Below are 19,972 nucleotides of genomic sequence, written 5' to 3'. Positions count from 1 at the left end.
GCATTCAAGAAGGTCATTCAACAGCGTTTTTCATCCTCTCGTTCTTAATGAAATGTCTTGTGTGAGGCTAATTTGTTCTTTGCTAGGTCAAAATGGATGATGTATTTTTGGTCCGATAGCCAGAGTTAATTCTTACATTTTTTTGTATCTTTTTGCTCTAAAATATCAAACATTGCATTTGACAGTAGTTAAGTAAAAGTAGGCTCATCATACAGCCTACTGCTGTGACACAGGGCTTCATTGAGAGTACAGATTAAACATCCTCTAATTTCTGGAAGAAACACTGAACTGAGATTAGAATCCAGTGGCTGAATATTCTCCTTCATAGAGAAAGCAATACATTTAACCGGTTTAATCTACTTCATATTTAGAGTTTTATCCAGAAATTGGAGGATTTCGTTCCATCCAAATTCTAATTGAAGCCCATAGTCCAACTTTTTTGCCTTGGTTACTTAATATTGTGGTTGCCCTGCGTCTATACCATGGCTTTTTAAAATGCAATTTGTGTGTCCATTTGTACCTTATGTTGAGGCCTGCTGAAAAAATACACTGCACTTCCTGTGCAACATAATGCTTACTCCGCCCATCATCTCCTTGTGTTATCTTTTACTTTAAAGCATACTCTTCCAGTTAAATATTCCGATCTCTAAATCTAGGAGGAATTTCTCACTCGTGTATGATATCTATCTACTGCCTTCATGCCATGTAAGAAGTCAGAGGTTTTCCTCAGGTTCCAAACTAAGCTTTTATTTAGTGTACATGTCTGGGATACCTTTGAGGAAATATTGTTATAACACACTATTTTGGTAGGCTATTACCAACCACATAGCATTCAAACTATGCTTTTTCTGTAAATGAAGTACTTACTGATATTAATGAGCGACTGACTACTGTTGTTGGGAAGGCATGAACATTCTTGATGTCAATAATATTTCACATGCAGAAATGTTCCTTTGCAAGGCCACATCTATGGTATTACAGTTATAACTGCGTTAAAAATACATAAATATGTTGCCCGTGACTTCACTGCTTTTTCTTGAGCTGGATTGCTTATTACAATGATTAGCAACTATATCGGCGCTGGTTGGATAGAAACTGAAAGAATATACTCTTCCTACAAATTGTCTGCTTTTCTGTTCTTTAATTACTGTGCTAATATGGCGCATACAAGTCTTCTAATATTTTAATATTAACATATTTTCTGTCTTTGTAATATAAAATAGACATTATTGTTTGTTTCTTTTTTATCTTTTTTTGTTTTTATTAACATGATTTGTATTTTAACAGGCTATCCTTACAGGACACATTTTCACATCGACTTCAAAACATCATTATTTTCTGCTCGGAAGGGTTTCCATATATTTGCAAATAATCGAAAGCATAACTTCATCTGCTCCAGCTCCTATCGATAGTAATCTTAGGTCTCTGCAGGAACGAAAAAGAAGAAAAAAGAAACATTGAGAACAGAAATATAAAATGATATGACAACAGCACTTAATTTTCTTTTTGTTCTCACAATATTCATTTATTTCAAAAGCACTCAGACAAGTACATACAAGGGTTTTTTAGATCCAGACAGGGGGTCTAGTTCACAGGTCCAGAACCATATGATTTTTTGAAAATAATGTAGAGAGTACCATAACAAATCCTGGGTGCCACTGAGGCCCAACAGATTTCGAGGACCGGCAGTGGTGGAACGTTATAATCGCAAAGTGCATTTACGGTTGCCGAACTGCCAATATAGTTGATTTTCAATTACAAATGTAGGCTTAGAGGCAGGTTTCTGGGTACTGCTCGGTGGGTCTTGCAATTTAAAGTAATTTAACACACTGGTTAATTTTCTAGATTGTGAAATACCCTTGGCAGCTAGTTTCCTACATTGAAGAGACTCATATTTGCTCCTATCAAAAGCAGTGTGTTTCAAGAATCAGACACCCACCCACATTTAATGGGAGCACAGAATACGAGATTTCTCCCCGGAAAAATATTTGCTCTAGAGTGAAATATTTGGTTGCATACAATTTACACATTCAGTTTTAGAGGAGACCAACAATTTGCAAATTTCGTTGAGTGCACAAGAGAGACCCTTTGTGATAACCTCATTGGGCCATATGTATGAACTCGTAATACGGAAGTAATTCAATGGAAACAATTGTACACCTTTTTTTGTTTGCCTTTGAAAACAGGTCTATATTGATTAAATCAAATGATGCTGCAATCTCTACTTGCGGAGTACAAGGTGTTTTGCAGCGAAGACAGGCTCATTGTCAAAGAAGAAAAAAAAACATTTACTACATATTTAACATTTTTAAATGAATCTTAAATGTACGACATATGTTAAATAATATTATTTTCCATAAAACTCCCAACCATCTTCCCTAGTACTTTAAAGTGCGTTCAGTCGTGATCTCCGTGTTCAAGCACACTGCATGCAATCAATTCCCTTCGTGCTAAGACCTTGCAAGTTTGACGTTGCTCCAGTATGTGAAGGGCCATTGCCAAGCCTGTCTCTACCTACACTCAGTATGTAAGCTACTATTGAAATGACACTTTACACATTGTCATAGCAGAAATCATATTTATCACATTATAAAAAGGACAATTGCCATCCCAGCTTACATGTTGCCTTCTATTGAAAGTGCCAGGCCATGACAGTTTATTAACTTTTGTAGGAATGAAAAGCATACCAGTGAGAAAATGGGCCCAATAAATCTACATTAGGCAGGTTGTTCTGTGACCCCCTGCAAATGGACACTTTACGATGTGACTGATTAGTATATATTTGTGACCAGTATGTTAGTACATTGGCCCCTAAATTCTTAAAAGACAAAAGTTTGAAAAATATAAAAGAATAGTTCTGGGTTGGTCAGTGTGTGAGCTAGGGCCTGGATAAGGGTTTTACTCCCAACAAACTTATTTATTTCAATCTCAAACTCTCAAACCGGTGTTTATATTAAACCAAATGTTCTGCTGAACAGAGTGAATTTTTGGATAACATTTTCAAACAAATCTATTTTGGAGTGTTATTTTGGAATGCTGATTTAATTGTCAAATTCGGAACTTACAACCCCTGTTAGAACTGGGATTTCTGGTAGGCTAAGGCTGACGCCAAAGCCAGGCAGAAACCACCATTCTAGTCAGGGCAAGGGAATCACACGCCAAGATAACCCCTGCTCACCCCCTTGGTAGCTTGGCACGAGCAGACAGGCTTATCCCGGAGGCAATGTGTACAGCATTTGCGCCAGCACACAACAGCAACATCATCCTAGGCACACCACAAAAGGAACTCCACACAAGGTTATAATAAGAATAACTTCTGTATTGTCAAAACACATCAGATAGTAATCACACAATATACATTGTGCCAACTGGCACGGGCAATATTCACAAGGGATTATGTACAGGACAGGGCCACATGGGCCACTGTCAGAATCAACACTTTTAGAAATAGCACTTTTAGAACTTAGAATAAGTGTAGCACAAAAGAACAATTATAGGTCACAACCAGTAACTACTGGTAAAGGTAGGTACACACTACGCAATACTAATAACCATAGGCCTAGATCACGCATGGACACATAACCTCTCTAGTATAACTCTACTAGGCAAAACACAACCACCTAAGAATAAAATACCTTTATGGGTATAAGCAAGAACACATTACACATGATGCATCACAACATTCAGAGGTGTAGGGAAGGAAAACACATGATGCATAAAAACACATTCAGAGGTGTAAGGAAAGGAAACACATGATGCCCAAAACATTCAGAGGTGTAAGAACAAGGAAGACACATGATGCCTAAAAACATTCAGAGGTGCCAGAACACAACTCAATAGCGCAAAAACACATGATGCCTAAAAACATTCAGAGTCGCAGGAAAAACCACACAATTGCGCAAAACTACGAAACCAAGATCGCTGCTCCTTCTGCCAATAGAGCTAAGTATCTGCTCGTGTACAGGCTTTTGCAATTGTACCATTTCTCTATTTTTAGGATGTGCCAGGTCGCTCCGACCCCCTCCCGAGACCCATGGTGCTAGTAGCGCCCCTTTTGAAAGTGAGAGTTATACCTTCTATTACCAACTTGAGGGGCACAGACCTTTAGGTCCATTGATCCCTTCATAAGGAGTACACGCATTCGCGTTTTTAATCCCCCATTCTTAATCGTTTGTCTTGTAAATAGTACACCTCTAGCACATCACTTCCCAGAGCTATTTGCTATCATCCTCTAGGGGCTATTTGGATGGTGCATAAAATCTATGTTTACTTTGGGAACACCACTTGAGCCACACATCATGGAGCACTATGACTACTCAGGAAGGCTCATATTAACAATGTTCATGTTTGTCTTCTGTTTGTCTTTGTTTTTCACTTTTCAGGTGCAGTGACACTCCAAATTTACGGAGTATTTTTTTGGATTCGAGTATTTTACTCTTCCATCATTTTTATGCACTTTTTTCACTCTTTATTTTCACTTTCACGTCCCCAGGTCAGGGTGGGTGATTAGAGAGCCCATACCGCCGGGGTATAGTCCTGAAGAATGCCACGGTAATATACCACCCTTATGGCTGAAACATGTTGACTAAAAGAAACTGAGTATATTCTGTATTTTACCAATCTTGAACCTTGGCATGTAAATACAGACACGTAATACTCTTTACTTTGTGCCTCAGGGATCATTTATTAAAATTTGGTTTTGATACCCTTTTTTTAGGCACTTTTAATATTTCACTGTAAACAAGAGCACGCCCTCCACACACAAAACCAGCTCTGCAGTCTTTCTGGCGTCGTAGCACACCGAAGAGGCATTCGGCCTCTTTCGGTGGGGCCCGATGATGAAGCATGACACTGACTAGGTCAGTGTGTGAGGGCTTTCTTTATCACCCAAATCGGATGTGATAATCTTGTGTTGACTCCTTGAATTGTGGTCTGTAGAGATTACGCTTAGATTGATCAAGTGTTTGATCTGACCTCTCTTTTCTTGTTTTTGCAAAACTACATAAGCCACCACCAGTGGCAGTCCCTAGGCCAACCGGCCTTGTTGGGGCTAGGACGCCCTGTGTCCCAATGTCAGGGGCCTAAACGTGGCAGCTGCCCACAAAGTGCTGGGCAGCTGTGTAGCAGGGGCCTGTAAACAAATATGCCCCCTTAACGGTGGAGCCTCTCAGGGCTCGAGACAGATGCGGCACTTAGGAGCCTCTCGGGGCTCGTAGAACAGATATAGTACCTCGAGCCCCACGTGGGCTCTGAACAAATATCTCGTTGGCAGGAGGGGGCGGGCACCGGCAATGTGCCCCGACACCCCCTCTAAAAGCACCCTTGGTATGACACATCCTGCCGGAAGGCTAAAAGTGGCATCTTAGCTGCTATAAAAAATGAGGACAGGGCTGGCATCAAGCAGTGCCAGTATAGGTACAAACAGGTAGTTAACCTTGAGAAGAAGAACTGGGAGGAGAATAGGTGGGAGGATCTAAGAGTAGCCCTCTTGATCAAAGATTCTAAATCATTTTGGTCTATTGTGAACTTTGGGGGTAGAGTCCCAACTATAGCGAATATTGCACCGGCAGCATGGGAAGCCCACTTTGGGGCCTTATACACCGACATGGACGCACAGTCACCACCGCACGCCACCAATGGGAACTCCAATGAACAAAATTTGGAGGACCTGTTGGTGCAGACGACGGTTGTCGCAGCTGAAACTCCCCAGCCCCCTATTTTAAGATCACTAAACAAGCAATCCTTGGTGGGGCCCCTTTCCAGTGCCCACCACACGGGTGGGGCTGAAGATATCTCACTTGTGGAGGTTGAGACAGCTATAGTTAAACTCCTACCAAACAAGGCCGCCGGTCTGGATAAGCTCCCCGGTGATCTATTTCGCACACAACCCAAAATTTGGGCACCATATTTGGTTGTGCTATTTAATGCAATACTCAAGGGTAGCCCCCCGCCGGATACATGGCTTGGAGCGGAAATTGTCCCAATTTACAAAAAAGGCTGTCCATTAACCCCGTCTAACTATCGCCCCATCAGCCTGATAGACCCCACTAAAAAGCTGATGGGCAGGATCATTTTAGATAGAATCCAGGGGTGGATAGAGGTAAATGGGACTCTGTCTATATTCCAAGCTGGGTTCCGGACGGGCGTTTCAACAATCGAACACATTTGTAGGCTCCAGGTATTATTCTGGAAAACGATATGTGTGGAGGGTGGCAGCCTCTATATCATATTCGTGGACCTGCGGGCCACATTTGATCTAGTCCCGAGAGAAAAACTGTGGGCTGTATTGCTGGGTATGGGTCTTTCGCCTGAACTGTTAGACATCTTGATTAGACTCCATACCAATAATTATGCGCAAGTTAGGTGTGGACGATATGGAGAACTGTCGGATCGCTTCCCTGTGAAGAAAGGGGAACGTCAGGGGTGTGTACTGGCCCCAACTCTATTTTGCCTTTACCTGAATGGCCTAGTTGACCATCTCTTGCAGGTGAAAGATAATGATGCCCCTGGGCTGGTGACTGGGCGTGTCCCTGCGTTGATGTTTGCAGATGACACTCTGCTGTTATCTAAAACATCAACGGGGATTCAGCTTACCTTGGAAGGCTTAGCTGTTTTTTGTAAACTGCGTGGGTTAGAGATCAACTTGGACAAGGCCAAGTATATGATTTTTAACCCCCCGAAGAAAACCCGCCCGAACCCTCTGCTAAATGGTATACGCCTAGAAAGAGTTAAGACCTTCGATTACTTGGGCATTACCTTGACGGAAAACTTTGACTGGGGGGTTCAGACAGCAAAGGCGGCCCTCAGGCTCTCCCAGGTGGTGGGGGGAATCGGGAAAGTCCACAAGACTTAGGTCTTCAAGCCCGCTGCGCCAGTCGTAGAAATTTACAAACTTCAGGCTAGAGCAGCCTCTACGTATGGTGCAGAACTCTGGGGCCATAAACGAATACCGAACCTTGTGAGAGCAGAACATAGTTTCATGAGGAACCTATACGACCTACCAATCAGTACACCATTAACTCCGTTGCGTATGGATTTGGGGCTAGAACCGATAGAGGAGGCAGCAGCTGCTCGGCCACTAATGTATTGGAAGAGGCTGTGGTCCGTCCCTGAACTAATATCCTATAAAGCGGAGTTTACTGAGGTATGGGCTACTTTAAAAACTAGGAATTTCCATTGGCTTGCACATGTGAGGGCACTAAGCGAACAAATTGGTTTACCCGAGTTGTGGGGGAATCCTGCAGATAGCTGCCAGAAGATATCGAAGGCTAAATTGCTGGGTTATGTTAGAAATTATAACTCTGCATCTTTACAGAGGTGTCCATCTTTGGGCAGACTGACATTGGAGTTCCTTCAAGTGAAGTTAGAACCGAGTTTAGAGAACCTCTTGGATTTAATCTATCCCGCTCTTGCAAGGAAACTCTATATACAGCTAAGGTTCGGCAGCCTCCCACTTAGGGTTTTCACAGGTAAATGGGCCAATAACGAGACCATTGTTTGCCCAGCTTGTAATTACAAGCGAGAAGATACTCCCCATGTACTGTTTTTCTGCACTGCCTATCAGGAGATAAGGAAGCGTTGGCTGATCCCACTTTTTAGGAACCTTGGTTTTACTCAATGTGCCCATGCCTGTAGGGTCCTTCGTTTTGATACACATCCTCCCATTGTCTTTGCTGTATCACGATACTTGTTGAGTATGTGGCATAGAAGGAGGAGTTTTTTATAATTGTCTATATATTTATTATACTGTACCGTTGATAACGTTTGGTTTAATCTATTTTTAACCATAAGGTTTTACTGTATACGTAATTTATTGTTTTAACCTTCATTGAAATGTCTTGATTTTATGCACACTTTTATGGTCTATTTGAGCGAAATAAAGTTATCCAGCAGCAGCGGAAAGATATTGATCCAGGTTTATTAAACTTTGCAACAGTAAAATTATAGGAAGATGTCTGTCCGATTCCTTCCAAGTGCTGAGATTTGGGTTGGTTTTGAGATTTGGGTCGGTTTCAAGACTTGGGAGTGTCAAGTCACGCTTGTTTCAACTTCATCCACTTGTCAGGGCGCACGAATAATCAATTGATCCCTCCAATCCTTACACATACCGGTATATGGATAGACAAGTGGGTAATGGAATTATGACCAAGTGAAAATGGATGATCTCAGCAGGGCAATGGTGACACTATGAAGCTCTGTGGGTTTCTGGAGGAATCTCTTGGTCGTTGTAATGGAAAGAGTACTCTTAACCAAAGTGTTAGTAGTTCTGATACTATTCCTGATCATAAAGTGGAAGTCTTTCTTCAGGCATCAGACAAATCTACTATAGGGGGTATGTCTGAGTTGCATGTAGAAGGAGAGTGGCTCCAACTAAGTTACTGAATCATCTGGATCAGAGAAGCCTTTGGCTTTCTGGTCTGGAGCTAATCGATCCAGTAAAAGAACTATTACTCAATTGTTGTCTGAGGACAGCTCCCGGGTAGGTCTTCTGTTTGGTAATAACTGATCAAAGTAGTAGCAGATGGCAGTGTTTCATTGCACAGGTTTTATTCCACTGGTTGTATTCCTCCACTGCACTTTGTGTTGGCCACAGCCAATGCCATTAAGAAAGAAGTTTATACAGAGTTGTTAACGCTGTTCCCTACTTGTAAAGTACCCTCCTGTAAGGGCAACCAGAATTTTAAAAAGTGGCTGAAATGTCAGGTTTGGAGTCCTGTTGATAGGAAATTTGTATGACTGTGTAAACACAAGACCTCCCAGAAGGTTAGGGATGAATTCCAGACACCAGTGGGACGGTTCTTCATGTATTGACTAGTTACTTGAATAAAGTGCTGGTCCTGGGAGATCAAAAACTGTGGAACAAAAGCTACATTAAGTTCTGGCTCTGGCATATTGGCAGTAATCCATGGCATGGTGTGGACATCCATGGTGGTGATGATGCCCACCACTAGCAAGATTCTGGGCTTGTCACATTGGTGATAATTCTTGGCATACTGAGAGCTTCTATTCTATAAATGTGCCACCCCTAGTATTCCACGCCATGCCATCGAGGTAATGCTTGGCTCATAGTGAGAATTCATGCTAACTGACCACCCTGGTACATCACTAGCTCAGGACAAATGGTGGTATTTCCTGGCACCAATAACGTATCTGTGCCCCCACCCCTGGTATAATGCTAACCCAGGCAAAATGGTAGTAATGACTTGCTTTTTCACACTTGGTATGGTTCTGACTCTAGCACAATAGTGGTAAATGTTGCTGTATTTACCCCATCCGTGGTGTGAGATGGCAACACAAATTAATGCCAAGCAGAATCGATTCATGTGCGACTGTAGACCAAATGATTACTTGATGAAAATGGTAACATGATACTGAACCGCAAACATGTATTTACTAAAAACTTAAATGGGGTATTTCGGGACACGAAAATTTTTTTTCTTCTTGAAAATGAAAAGCTTTTATGTGCAGGAACCACATTGGATAACAAAATATCTATACTTTCATAAACAGACAAGCTGTGTTTGGGGGCAATATGATCAATATTGTGTTTGCATTTTTTGAACTATGTGAATCACAAAAGTCTTTGCATAATTTTCGTAGGGAAATGTTTCTTAAAATTCCATTATTTTGCCATCATTTTCTCCAAATGACTAAGTTGAGCATTATGCAACAGTCTGCAGGAGAGTCAGCCTTAGCTGACACACCATGAAGGGATAGGAATATTGCAATTAAATATTGCTTCTTAGCAAAAGTATGTGGATGATGTACACTAAAATGCCCATTTATCTAAGTGCTCATAGGGTAGTACTCCATATCTCCTACCCAGGGGGTGGGGGGAGCTGGAGGTGCCGCGGAGCTCTTTGCCGGGGCCGGTTTTCGGCCGACTTTGGTACAGGTCCTATTTTGCAGCTATGCTACAAAAACGGCCCTGTAACAAAAACGGCCCCCAGGGGCCCCAAAACCAGCCCCCACCCGTGCGGCGCCCAGCGCAATTGCCCGGTGCCCGCTATGGCCAGTCCGGCCCTGCTCCTACATCTTCATACAAACCTTGCAACAGTCTGGTTCGCCGGTTGCACTTCTTTACAGGAGTGCGCCCCACCACGCTCCAAAATCCTCATCTGTCTTGTATTCAACTCAAGAAGATGATGAGAAGAAACCCCCTCAGCCCCCGTGGTTTGTTCTCTCAAGGTTGTGGCAAGAATTATTCTCTACTGCTTTCAAAGTACATGAGCTGCCCATGGAAACTACTACAACCAATCTTTATGTTGAAAAAACAAGTTACTTACCTTCAGTAATGCCTTATCTGGTAGAGACTATCTAGTAGCAGATTCCTGAACTTAGAATATTTTATTGTCGTTAGACTGGATCTGGACATTTTTCAGGAGCAGGACCTCTGCACGCCGGTATGTTGCATCGTTCTGCTCCGTGTAGCGTCATTGGTATCGTCTGCCCCAGAAGGGATGTTCGCGGTGCCAATATAGGCCCCACACAGGCACGCTTAAGTCAGTTACTTTTTGCGACTTTCCTACCAGAAGCACGCAGCCACGAAGTACTGACCACGGACGTGGAAAACTAGGGCCTTGAAGGGAAGTATCGAGTCCCTAGAAATTCGTTCGCAGAGAAGGGAGGATGGGCGGGTCAGTAAGGAATCTGCGGCTAGATAAGAGTCTCTACTAGATAAGGTGTTACCAAAGATAAGTATCTTGTTCATCTGATAGAGGCTTCAAGATGAGGATTCCTTACATTAGAATAAATACCCAAGCACTACCTCCCCGGAGGTGGTTCTGCAGACCAATTTCCCACAGGGAGTCTTGCAGACTCCGAAACCTGGACCAACACCACCTCGGGACCGGACATCGCCATCCCCCAAGGATACAAGATCTTCAAGAAGGAGCGCCCCACCTGCCCGGGATGGGGAATCACCATCGTCCAGAAATCCACCCTCCGCCTGAGCACACTCCCCAACTAGCTCACAGACCTGATGGAACACCTTCATTTCAAGATACCTGGCCCCACCGCCACCCTCCGAGGAACCCACATCTACCGACCCCATGGACCCCGCGGACCCTTCGCCAACTCCATCACGGACATCATCTCCCAGCAGGCTATCGCATCCATCAAATACACCCTGCTGGGACACCTCAACTTCCAACTCCACAACCAATTGGACCCCAACACCACATCCCTCCTGGACAACCTCCACAACATTGGACTCCGCCAGATCGTGACCGAGCCCACGCACTCAGCAGGACACACCCTAGACCCCCTCTTCACTACAGGAAACTCCATCACCTTGAGTCACACCACCGAACTCCCATGGACTGACCATTGTTGCGTCCACTTCACCGTCAGAACACCCACCATCCGCAGACACCAGCACTTGCTCCAACGAAGAAACTGGACAAAATAACTGACTACTAGCTGACCTCCTCACTCAACTATTCCACCCCAACAATCGCGGAAAACAACGACCCCAACACCGCAGCCCGAACCCTGCATTGATGGATCTTGGACAGCGCCAACACCATAGCCCCCCTCAAGAAAAACAACAATACCCGCGCCAAGAAAGCCAGATGGTTTACCACCATACTTCAAGAGTCCAGACGCACTTGCCACTGCCTCAAAAAGACCTGGAGGAACACCAAATCCACAGAAGCCCACAACAACTTCAGAGCCGCCACCAACGCCCACCTCCAACTCATCAGAGGAACGAGGAAAAAAGAGATTGAAGACAGAATCTCCACACACGCGCACAACAGCAAAGAACTCTTTAACATCAAGGAGTTCACCCAGCCCACCAGCGAGTCTATTGACAGCCCTCCCTCACAAGACCTCTGCGACAAACTCAGCACCTTCTTCCACACAAAATCAAGAGCATCTACGACAACTTTGACGTAGACAACGCACACACTGAACCCTCACCAACTACCTCCGACATCCGGAAACCAGCGATTGACACCTGGACAGCCCTCCCACCGAAGACACACTGAAGACAATGAAGTCAATCCACTCAGGGGCCCCAACGGACCCCTGCCCCCACCATATCTTCAACAGTGCAGCTGACACCATCGCACCCATGCTCTGCCACACCATCAACCGCTCCCTGGCGACTGCCTCGTTCCCCGACTACTGGAAACACGCTGAGGTCAACCCCCTCCTGAAGACACCCTCGGCAGACCCCACCGACCTCAAAAACTACAGACCCATCTCCCTGCTCCCGTTCCCAGTGAAAGTTATCGAGGAAAGCTATCAACAGTCAACTCGCCACATTCATCAAAGAGCACAACATCCTCGAGATTTAGAAAAAACCACAGTACGGAAACCACCCTCCTTGCCGCAACAGATGCCATCTGCGCCCTACTGGACAAAGGAGAACAGTAGCCCTCAATTTCCTCGACCTCTCAGCGGCGTTCGACATAGTCTCTCACAGCACCCTAATACGTAGACTCCACAATGCAGGAATCCAGGACAAGGCCCTCGACTGGATCTGCAACTTCCTCTCCAGTAGAACGCAGCGGGTCAGACTCCCACTTTCCTCTCGGACCATACATCTACCACCTGTAGAGTCCCCCAGGGCTCCTCACTCAGCCCGACGCTGTTCAACGTCTACATAGCTCCACTCGCCCCCATCGTCAGAACCAACGGGCTCAACATTGTGTCATACGCAGACGACACCAAACTCCTCCTCTCCCTATCCAACGAACCCAACACCGCCAGACACAACTTTCGAGACAGTATGGAAGCCGTCGCCAAATGGATGAAAAACAGCTGCCTACAACAAAACACCAACAAAACTGATTTATTCATCATGGGCCCAAACCCCGATGCCTGGAGAGACACCTAGTGGCCCCCTGTCCTTGGAAACCCGCCAACACCCACAGAATACGCACGCAACCTGGGAATCATCCTGGACTCAGAGTTCAAAATGGACCTCCAGATCAACTCCGTCTCGTCTTCCTGCTTCCCCACTCTCTGCCTCCTTCGTAAGACCTTCAAATGGATCCCCCTCGAACACAGAAAGACCGGCACTCACGCCCTGGTCACCAGCAGACTAGACTACGGCAACGCACTCTGCGCCGGAATAAACAAAAACCTCACCCGCAAGCCACAGAACATCCAGAAGGCCGCCGCAAGACTGGTACTCAACCTGCCAAAACACTGCCACATCTCGCAGCACCTGCGCACACTCCATTGGCTCCCCATCGAGGCTATAATCACCTTCAAGATACCCACCCACGCACACAAGGCCCTCCACGACACTGGACGAGCATACCTGAACAGCTGACTCAAATTCCACACACCCCATAGGACCCTACGATCAGCCCAGCCCTCCTATGCCATGGTCCCCCGCACCAGAAAGACCGGATCGGGAGGCCGCCCCTTCATCTTCCTCGCGGCCAAAGTCTGGAATGACCTTCCGCTCCACCTCAGACAGACAACACCGCTCCCCATCTAGGCAAGAAACCTCAAAACCTGGCACTTCGACAGACCCCCTCCTTGATGGACTGGAGTCTGCAACTACCTGCCCCTAGCGCCTTGAGACCCTTACGGGTGAGTAGATGCGCTCAACAAATGCCCGATTGATTAATTGATTGCAGGACCTAATGGGCAAAAAGCCACTCTCTACAGACCCGACTGTCCACACAGTAATGTTTGGTGAACATGTGCAATGAGGCTCACGTGGCTGCCTGGCAGATATCCAGGACCGGAACTCCCTCTCTGGTGAAGTGAACATGGAAAACCCTCAGGGGGTTGCATTTTGACCACTGAAGAGCAGATTTTGATGCATAAAACGATCCATCTGCAGATGGTCCACTTTTGCACGGCCCGTCCTTTCTTCGCTCCAACATACCCTACGAAGAGTTGGTTGTCCACCCATAACTCTTTCATGCGGTCAAGGTAGAGCGATAAATCTCTTTTTGGGTCTAGAAGGGAAGTTCCTCCTCTTCCTTAGAGGGATGAGGCAGAGCCTAAAAAGTAGGCAGACTGATAGCATGACTTAAGTGAAATGGAGTGACTACTTTTGGAAGAAAGGAAGCTCTTGTACAAAGCACCAGTTTGTCTGGGTAGATGTTATGATGTTAAGATAAGGAGGTTTGGATGACAAGACCTGAAGCTCACAGACCCTCCGGGCAGATGCGATTGCCACAAGAAAGGCCAACTTGATGGTAAGGAGCCTGAGTGGAAAATTGTGCAGAGGATCAAAGGGTGCGTACATAAGGAAGGTAAGGACAAGATTGAGATCCCACTGGGCATAATGAAAAGAGTGGGAGGAAATATAGGATGCAAACCTTTCAAAAACCTATGCACATCAGGGGATTGGGAAAGTTTATCAGGCAACCAAGGAAAATCAAATTGCCGATAGGTATCCCTTAACAGTGCCCAGAGCAGGGCCCTGAAGGGCAAGGGAAAGAACAAACACGAGGACCTGACAAAGGGGGGCAGAACGAGGAATAAACTGTCTTTCTAAAAACCATGCCATAAATTTAGCCCAACAGTAGGAGTAAAGCGTCTTGGTAGAGGGACGCCTGGCTGCCAAGATAACATTACAGGCTTCGGGGGAAGGTCGAATGCTATTAACTATCACTCCTCAATGTCCATGCAAGAAGGTGGAGCACTGACAGGTTAAGATGGAGAACCCTTTCCCTGATGCTGCAACAGAAGATCCACTCGAAGGGGAAGCCTTATCGGAGGACCGATTGCCATGTTCAACAGCTTAAGACTGCTGAAAGAGATGCTATTCATGGTCTGCTGGGCACCTTTGGCTGAGTTCATACGATCTGGTGTTCAGAGAGCCTGCCAGATGCTGACCCACTAGGGATATGCCTTGCTGTTCCAGCCATGTCCAGAAATAGAATTCCTCTTGATAAAGGTTCCACGACCCCACCTTACCCTCCTTGTTGCAGTACCACATGGAGGAGGTATTATCCATGAACAACTACACTAGCCTTCCCTGGATGGAAGGTAGGAAGGCCTTCATTGCCAATCGGATCGCTAGGAGCCTGAACAGGTTCATGTGGAGTCCATTTTCCGCTGGAGATCAGAGTCCTCTGATTTCCACCTCTCACAGATGGCCACCTCATTCCAGGAGCGATGCATCTTTTACTACTGTCAAATAGGGTTGGGGAAGAGAGAGGGATCTGCACCTGACCCAATCACGTAAACCACCACGGCAGGTCCTTTACAGTTCCCTCCGTTATGTTATGTTATGTTATAAAAGGTTTTATAACGCGCTCTGTTACTGACTAGTATCCTGGCGCGGCAGAGAGAGTGGGGCGGACAGCGGGGAAGGAAGAGAGGTAGCGGGGAAGGAAGAGAGGCAGTTACATGACCATATTAAACAGATACGTTTTTAACCCTTTCTTAAAGCCGGTGATAGTCTGGGCTGCACGGAGGTGGAGCGGGAGTGCATTCCAGGCTCTGGCAGCCCTCACAGAGATGGACTGGCCCCCCAACCTGGAGAACTTAAATCTGGGCATAACCATCCTGCACTGATTGGCAGATCGCAGGCAGCGATTGGGGACATTGAGAGAGAACCGTTTCCTCAAGTACAAGGGCCCGAGCTGATGGATAGCTCGGAAAGAGAGAACCAGTGCTTTGAACATGATCCACTGAGCCACCGGAAGCCAGTGGAGGCTATGCAGGTGGGGGCGGACGCTGACTCTCCTGGGCACATTGAACAGGAGTCTCGCAACCGCGTTCTGAATCACCTGCAGCCGTTGAATCAGGTAGGATGGTAAGCCACTGAACAGAGCATTTGCGTAATCGAGCCTAGAGAGAATGAAGGCACGCAACAGACTCTTTGGCCTTTTTCGGGAGAAGAGGAAAGAATCTACGTAAGGCTTTTAGCGTGCCAAAACAGACCCCAGTGAGTCTTTTGATATGGTCTTCAAACTTCAGGTCACTGTCAAACCAGACCCCCAGGTTCTTAGCTGGGCCCCCCATAGATTTGGGGCAAGGCAGGTCCGGTGGCCAAAGAAGGTCTCAGTTGTCAGGGAAAGATCCATAAAAAAGGACCTCGGACTTATCTTCATTGCATTTAAGCTGTGCAAGTGCTAACCAGCGAAAAACTGATGAAAGGCAATGCTGAACCGCCGAGGTATCCAAGTTGTCCCCTGGCCAAGTGAACAGAAGTTGGGTATCATCGGCGTAGGCCATTATTTTTGCCCCCAAATGTTCCGCCACGTAAATCAGGGGAGTCAGATAAACATTAAAAAGCAAGGGGCTGAGAGTAGACCCCTGCAGGACTCCAGTGATGAGTTTCCTAGGCAAAGAGGCATACGGTGGCATCCAGACCTGTTGCGTCCTGTTATTCAAGAATGACGTCATCCAGTCAAGAGCAGAGCCGGCAATGCCAATCTCAGCCAATCTGGTGAGGAGAAGCCCATGGGGCACCGTATCGAAGGCGGCAGAGAGGTCTTGTAAAATCAGAACCGCTCTGCCACCTTCATCCAGGCACTCCCGAATCGCCTCGGACATCTCCACCAGAGCAGTTTCGGTGCTATAGGCAGCCCGGAACCCTGATTAAGCGGGGTGCAGTGCCTGAGATGACTCAACAAAATGGTCCAATTGGCGAAATGCAATTTGTTCGCAGACTTTAGCCAGTGCAGGCAACAAAGATATAGGCCGGTAGCTGGATAGAGCAGCAGGATCCAACCTGGCCTTTTTGAGAAGCGGCAAGAGTTTAGCCTGCTTCCAGCATGTCGGGACGGTCGCAGAAGAAAAAGAGAGGTTCACAATCTGGGTGACCTCTCTACATACTGTAGCAGCTACCCCCCCAAGCACCCTCGCTGGACACGGATCCACAGGAGACCCCGACTTCAGGGACTCGAGTACTGCAAGGATATCAGACTCAGCAGAGGGAGAGAAGACGGCGAACTGATCAGCAGGTTTAGACACAGGTAGGGAAGGAAGTGCTGGTGAAGTCTTATGGCTATCACTGACAACACGCAAATCCTCCTGAATCTTAGCAATTTTCTCTATTAAAAAAGAGGAGAGCTCTTCACACCATTGGTCAGATGACGGCAACAAAGGTTGCACAGCACATGAAGAAAGAAAGCTCTGGACGATGGAAAAAATTTCTTTGCTGTTGTTGTTCGCCTTTTCAATCCTCCCTGTATAATAGCGACTCTTTGCTGTACTAATCGCAGCATAGTAGTCCTTCTGGGCAGCTCGCAGAGCAACCTTCGCCTCAGGCAGATACGCTTGCCTCCACACCCGTTCGAGCTTCTTACAACCTAATTTTAGTTCCTGTAGGGTGTGGGAAAACCATGGTTTCGAGGGAGAAAAACGCATCCTGCGGATGCAGTCCTGGTTAACAGAGGCTGCTGACCCCTGTTCCACCCATGTGTTAAAAGTGTTAACAGCCTCACCTACCTCTGAGGCCAAGAAAGGACGGTCTCGGGATAAGGAGTCAGCCAAAGTGACTAAGTTAATCCTCTGGGGATGGGTGGATGAAAGGGCGCCCCTATGGATTTTTCCAAAGACCAGGAGAACCTAATCAACTCATGGTCCGACCACGTCACCCTCTCAGGGTAGGCCATTATAATATCAAAATTGGAACATACCAAGTCTAAACAGTGACCACCCACATGGGTTGAAGATTCAACCCGTTGTGTGAGTTGAGCTAAGGTCAAGGCCTCACCTAGGCGTCTAGTCCCTATGGAGTCTAAAACATCAACATGGATGTTGAAGTCCCCTAAGAGAAGAAACTTCGAAAATCTCAGGGCCCGCGGTACAATGACCTCCTCCAAGGTCTCAATAAAATGCCCGACATATCCCGGAGGCCGGTACACCAATGGGCCTCCCAAAGTAAAGTGCGGGTTAAGCAAAAGAGAAAAATGGAGCATCTCCGCGTCCCCCTGATCTCCCTGGGGTTCACAGGAAAAGACCCATTTATCCCTATATATCACGGCAACCCCGCCCCCTCTGCCCAGCGGGCGGTCCGTCCTCGTGATCTTAAAACCCCTGGGGATAGCTAGCTCCACCACTGGGGCGCAAGTATCATTGAGCCAAGTCTCAGTAATAAAAAAAGGTCCAGCTGGTTCTCCGCCAAAATCTCAAAAACATCGGCGGCGTGCTTAACCAAAGGCCTAGCATTAATTAGCCCCGCTCTTATCTGCGCAGAGTCAGTACTTACTCTACCGAAACAGCTGAGCGTGGGATGGAAGCGAAAATTGCACACAGGGCATGCTCGAGAAACGCTATCAGCGACCCCCCAAGGATTTCCAACTCCACAGCTTGGGGCATTGAGCGCTATAAGATCCTTGCGCGAATACCTTATTCTAGTGGGCTGGTGCACCCGGGACGGAGGGGCAGGGAGTCTTGCACTAGGCACGTCCGGGCACAGACAGGCCCTCCTTTGGCGCTCCTTCGGCGCACAGATGGCGCGCCCGCTGCGCACGACCGCTGCGCGTCCGAGGGAGCATTGCTATTTATAGCCCAAGCCCCTCCCCCGACTAGACCGCTGCCTACGGTCACGCGGGGAACCGGGACTCAGGGAAGATGGCGCCCGACCCTTCCCTCCACAACAAACGGCACAGAGAAGCCGCGGTGGAACGGGTCAGAAGGCGTCAGTGCACGCAAAGAGCGGATACAAAACGATGCAATAAAATGAAGGTAAATGCACAGCCCAGTAATAAATCAGAGTTTAAAAAATTCTAAAAGAGTACAGCAAGGGTAAAAAGCAGAGGAGAGTCCCTCGCAATCTGCTCGCGACATAAACAATGTTCAAGGCGCTGCCACCACCCTGAACTAACGCACCAACCCCCGAACTTGAAATCTATTTATAGCCCAAGCCCCTCCCCAGACTAGACCGCTGCCTACGGTCACGCAGGGAACCGGGACTCAGGGAAGATGGCGCCCGACCCTGCCCTCCACAACAAACGGCACAGAGAAGCCGCGGTGGAACGGGGCAGAAGGCGTCAGTGCAAGCAAAGAGCGGATACAAAACGATGCAATAAAATGAAGGTAAATGCACAGCACAGTAGTTAAAAAAATTGTAAAAGAGTACAGCAAGGGTCAAAAGCAGAGGAGAGTCCTTCGCAATCTGCTCGCCACATAAACAATGTTCAAGGCGCTGTCACCACCCTGAACCATCGTAGGAGGTGATTTGTTATTGTTGTTGCCTTAATTTTCCTAAGGTCATTTCTTCGTCTTGTGGCATGGAGGTGCACAGCTCAGACTCTTAAAATCACTGAAGTGCCCTTGATGCTTCATCCGGGATCTGTCAGTTTGTGTGCAGGTTCCTTTGTCACCGACTGCGCTGATGTTTTCCTGAATACTGTAGCTCATTATTTCTGCTATTATTGAAGATTTACAGCATTTGCTTCATTATTGATGGTCATTTCATACATTCAAGGCTTGTTTTCTGCTTGCTGTTCATAAGTCACCTTTGACACTTTCAAAAGCTCCCTTGGTTCAAGCATTTCTGGTTTCTTCTAACCTGCAGGGGGCTGTCAGCATCCGGGAGGGGCCGGGGGCAGAACCCGAGCAGACACACTATGGAGATGAGTGGGAAGAATGAACAGACTGGTGCCGGGTACTGGAGAGGCCTCTGGGGGGTCCTGCTGGATATTTCTCCTAAGGATGTCGGTGCTCGGCCGCCCCGGTCAGTGGCCCCTGGCTCCGGGTCAGCACCGCCTCAAATAAAGCGGCTCGGATGAGACGGTTCTGCTCGCCCCCTGAGCTGGACCATGTTGGAAAGACTCCCCTGATGCTGCACCCACTGGAACTTCAGGTCCTACTGCAGAGCCTGCATATGCCAACAGGCATGTGTCACAAGCAAGATGCAGGAGGTCATGAGGCTTAGAAGCCTCACAGTCGGTCTCACCGAAATCCAGGATTAAACATTGGTATTATAGTCCGAATATCCTGGACTCGCTGTCTAGGAGGACAGGCTTGAAAACACAGTTTCCAAAACAGCTCTAATGAAACAGTGGCTGATAGGGAGTCAGGTGCGACTTCAGCACGT

General features: G+C 46.8%; 1 protein-coding gene across 1 annotated transcript in view; it reads right to left on the bottom strand.

Annotated features, from left to right (window-relative positions):
- Nucleotides 1–1,232: 1,232 nt before the first annotated feature.
- Nucleotides 1,233–19,972, bottom strand: part of LOC144784705 (putative acyl-CoA dehydrogenase 6) — a 683,661-nt gene continuing 664,921 nt past the window's right edge. The window contains exon 9 of the mRNA XM_078663658.1: nucleotides 1,233–1,425. Coding sequence (XP_078519784.1) covers nucleotides 1,332–1,425 — 94 coding nt within the window. The 3' untranslated portion in view covers nucleotides 1,233–1,331. The remainder of the gene's footprint in view (nucleotides 1,426–19,972) is intronic.

This window comes from Lissotriton helveticus, chromosome 10, assembly GCF_964261635.1.
Source record: "Lissotriton helveticus chromosome 10, aLisHel1.1, whole genome shotgun sequence".
Taxonomy (NCBI): Eukaryota; Metazoa; Chordata; class Amphibia; order Caudata; family Salamandridae; genus Lissotriton; species Lissotriton helveticus.
The sequence above is the reverse complement of the archived record's forward strand: the minus strand, read 5'-3'. Positions and strand labels throughout refer to the sequence as shown.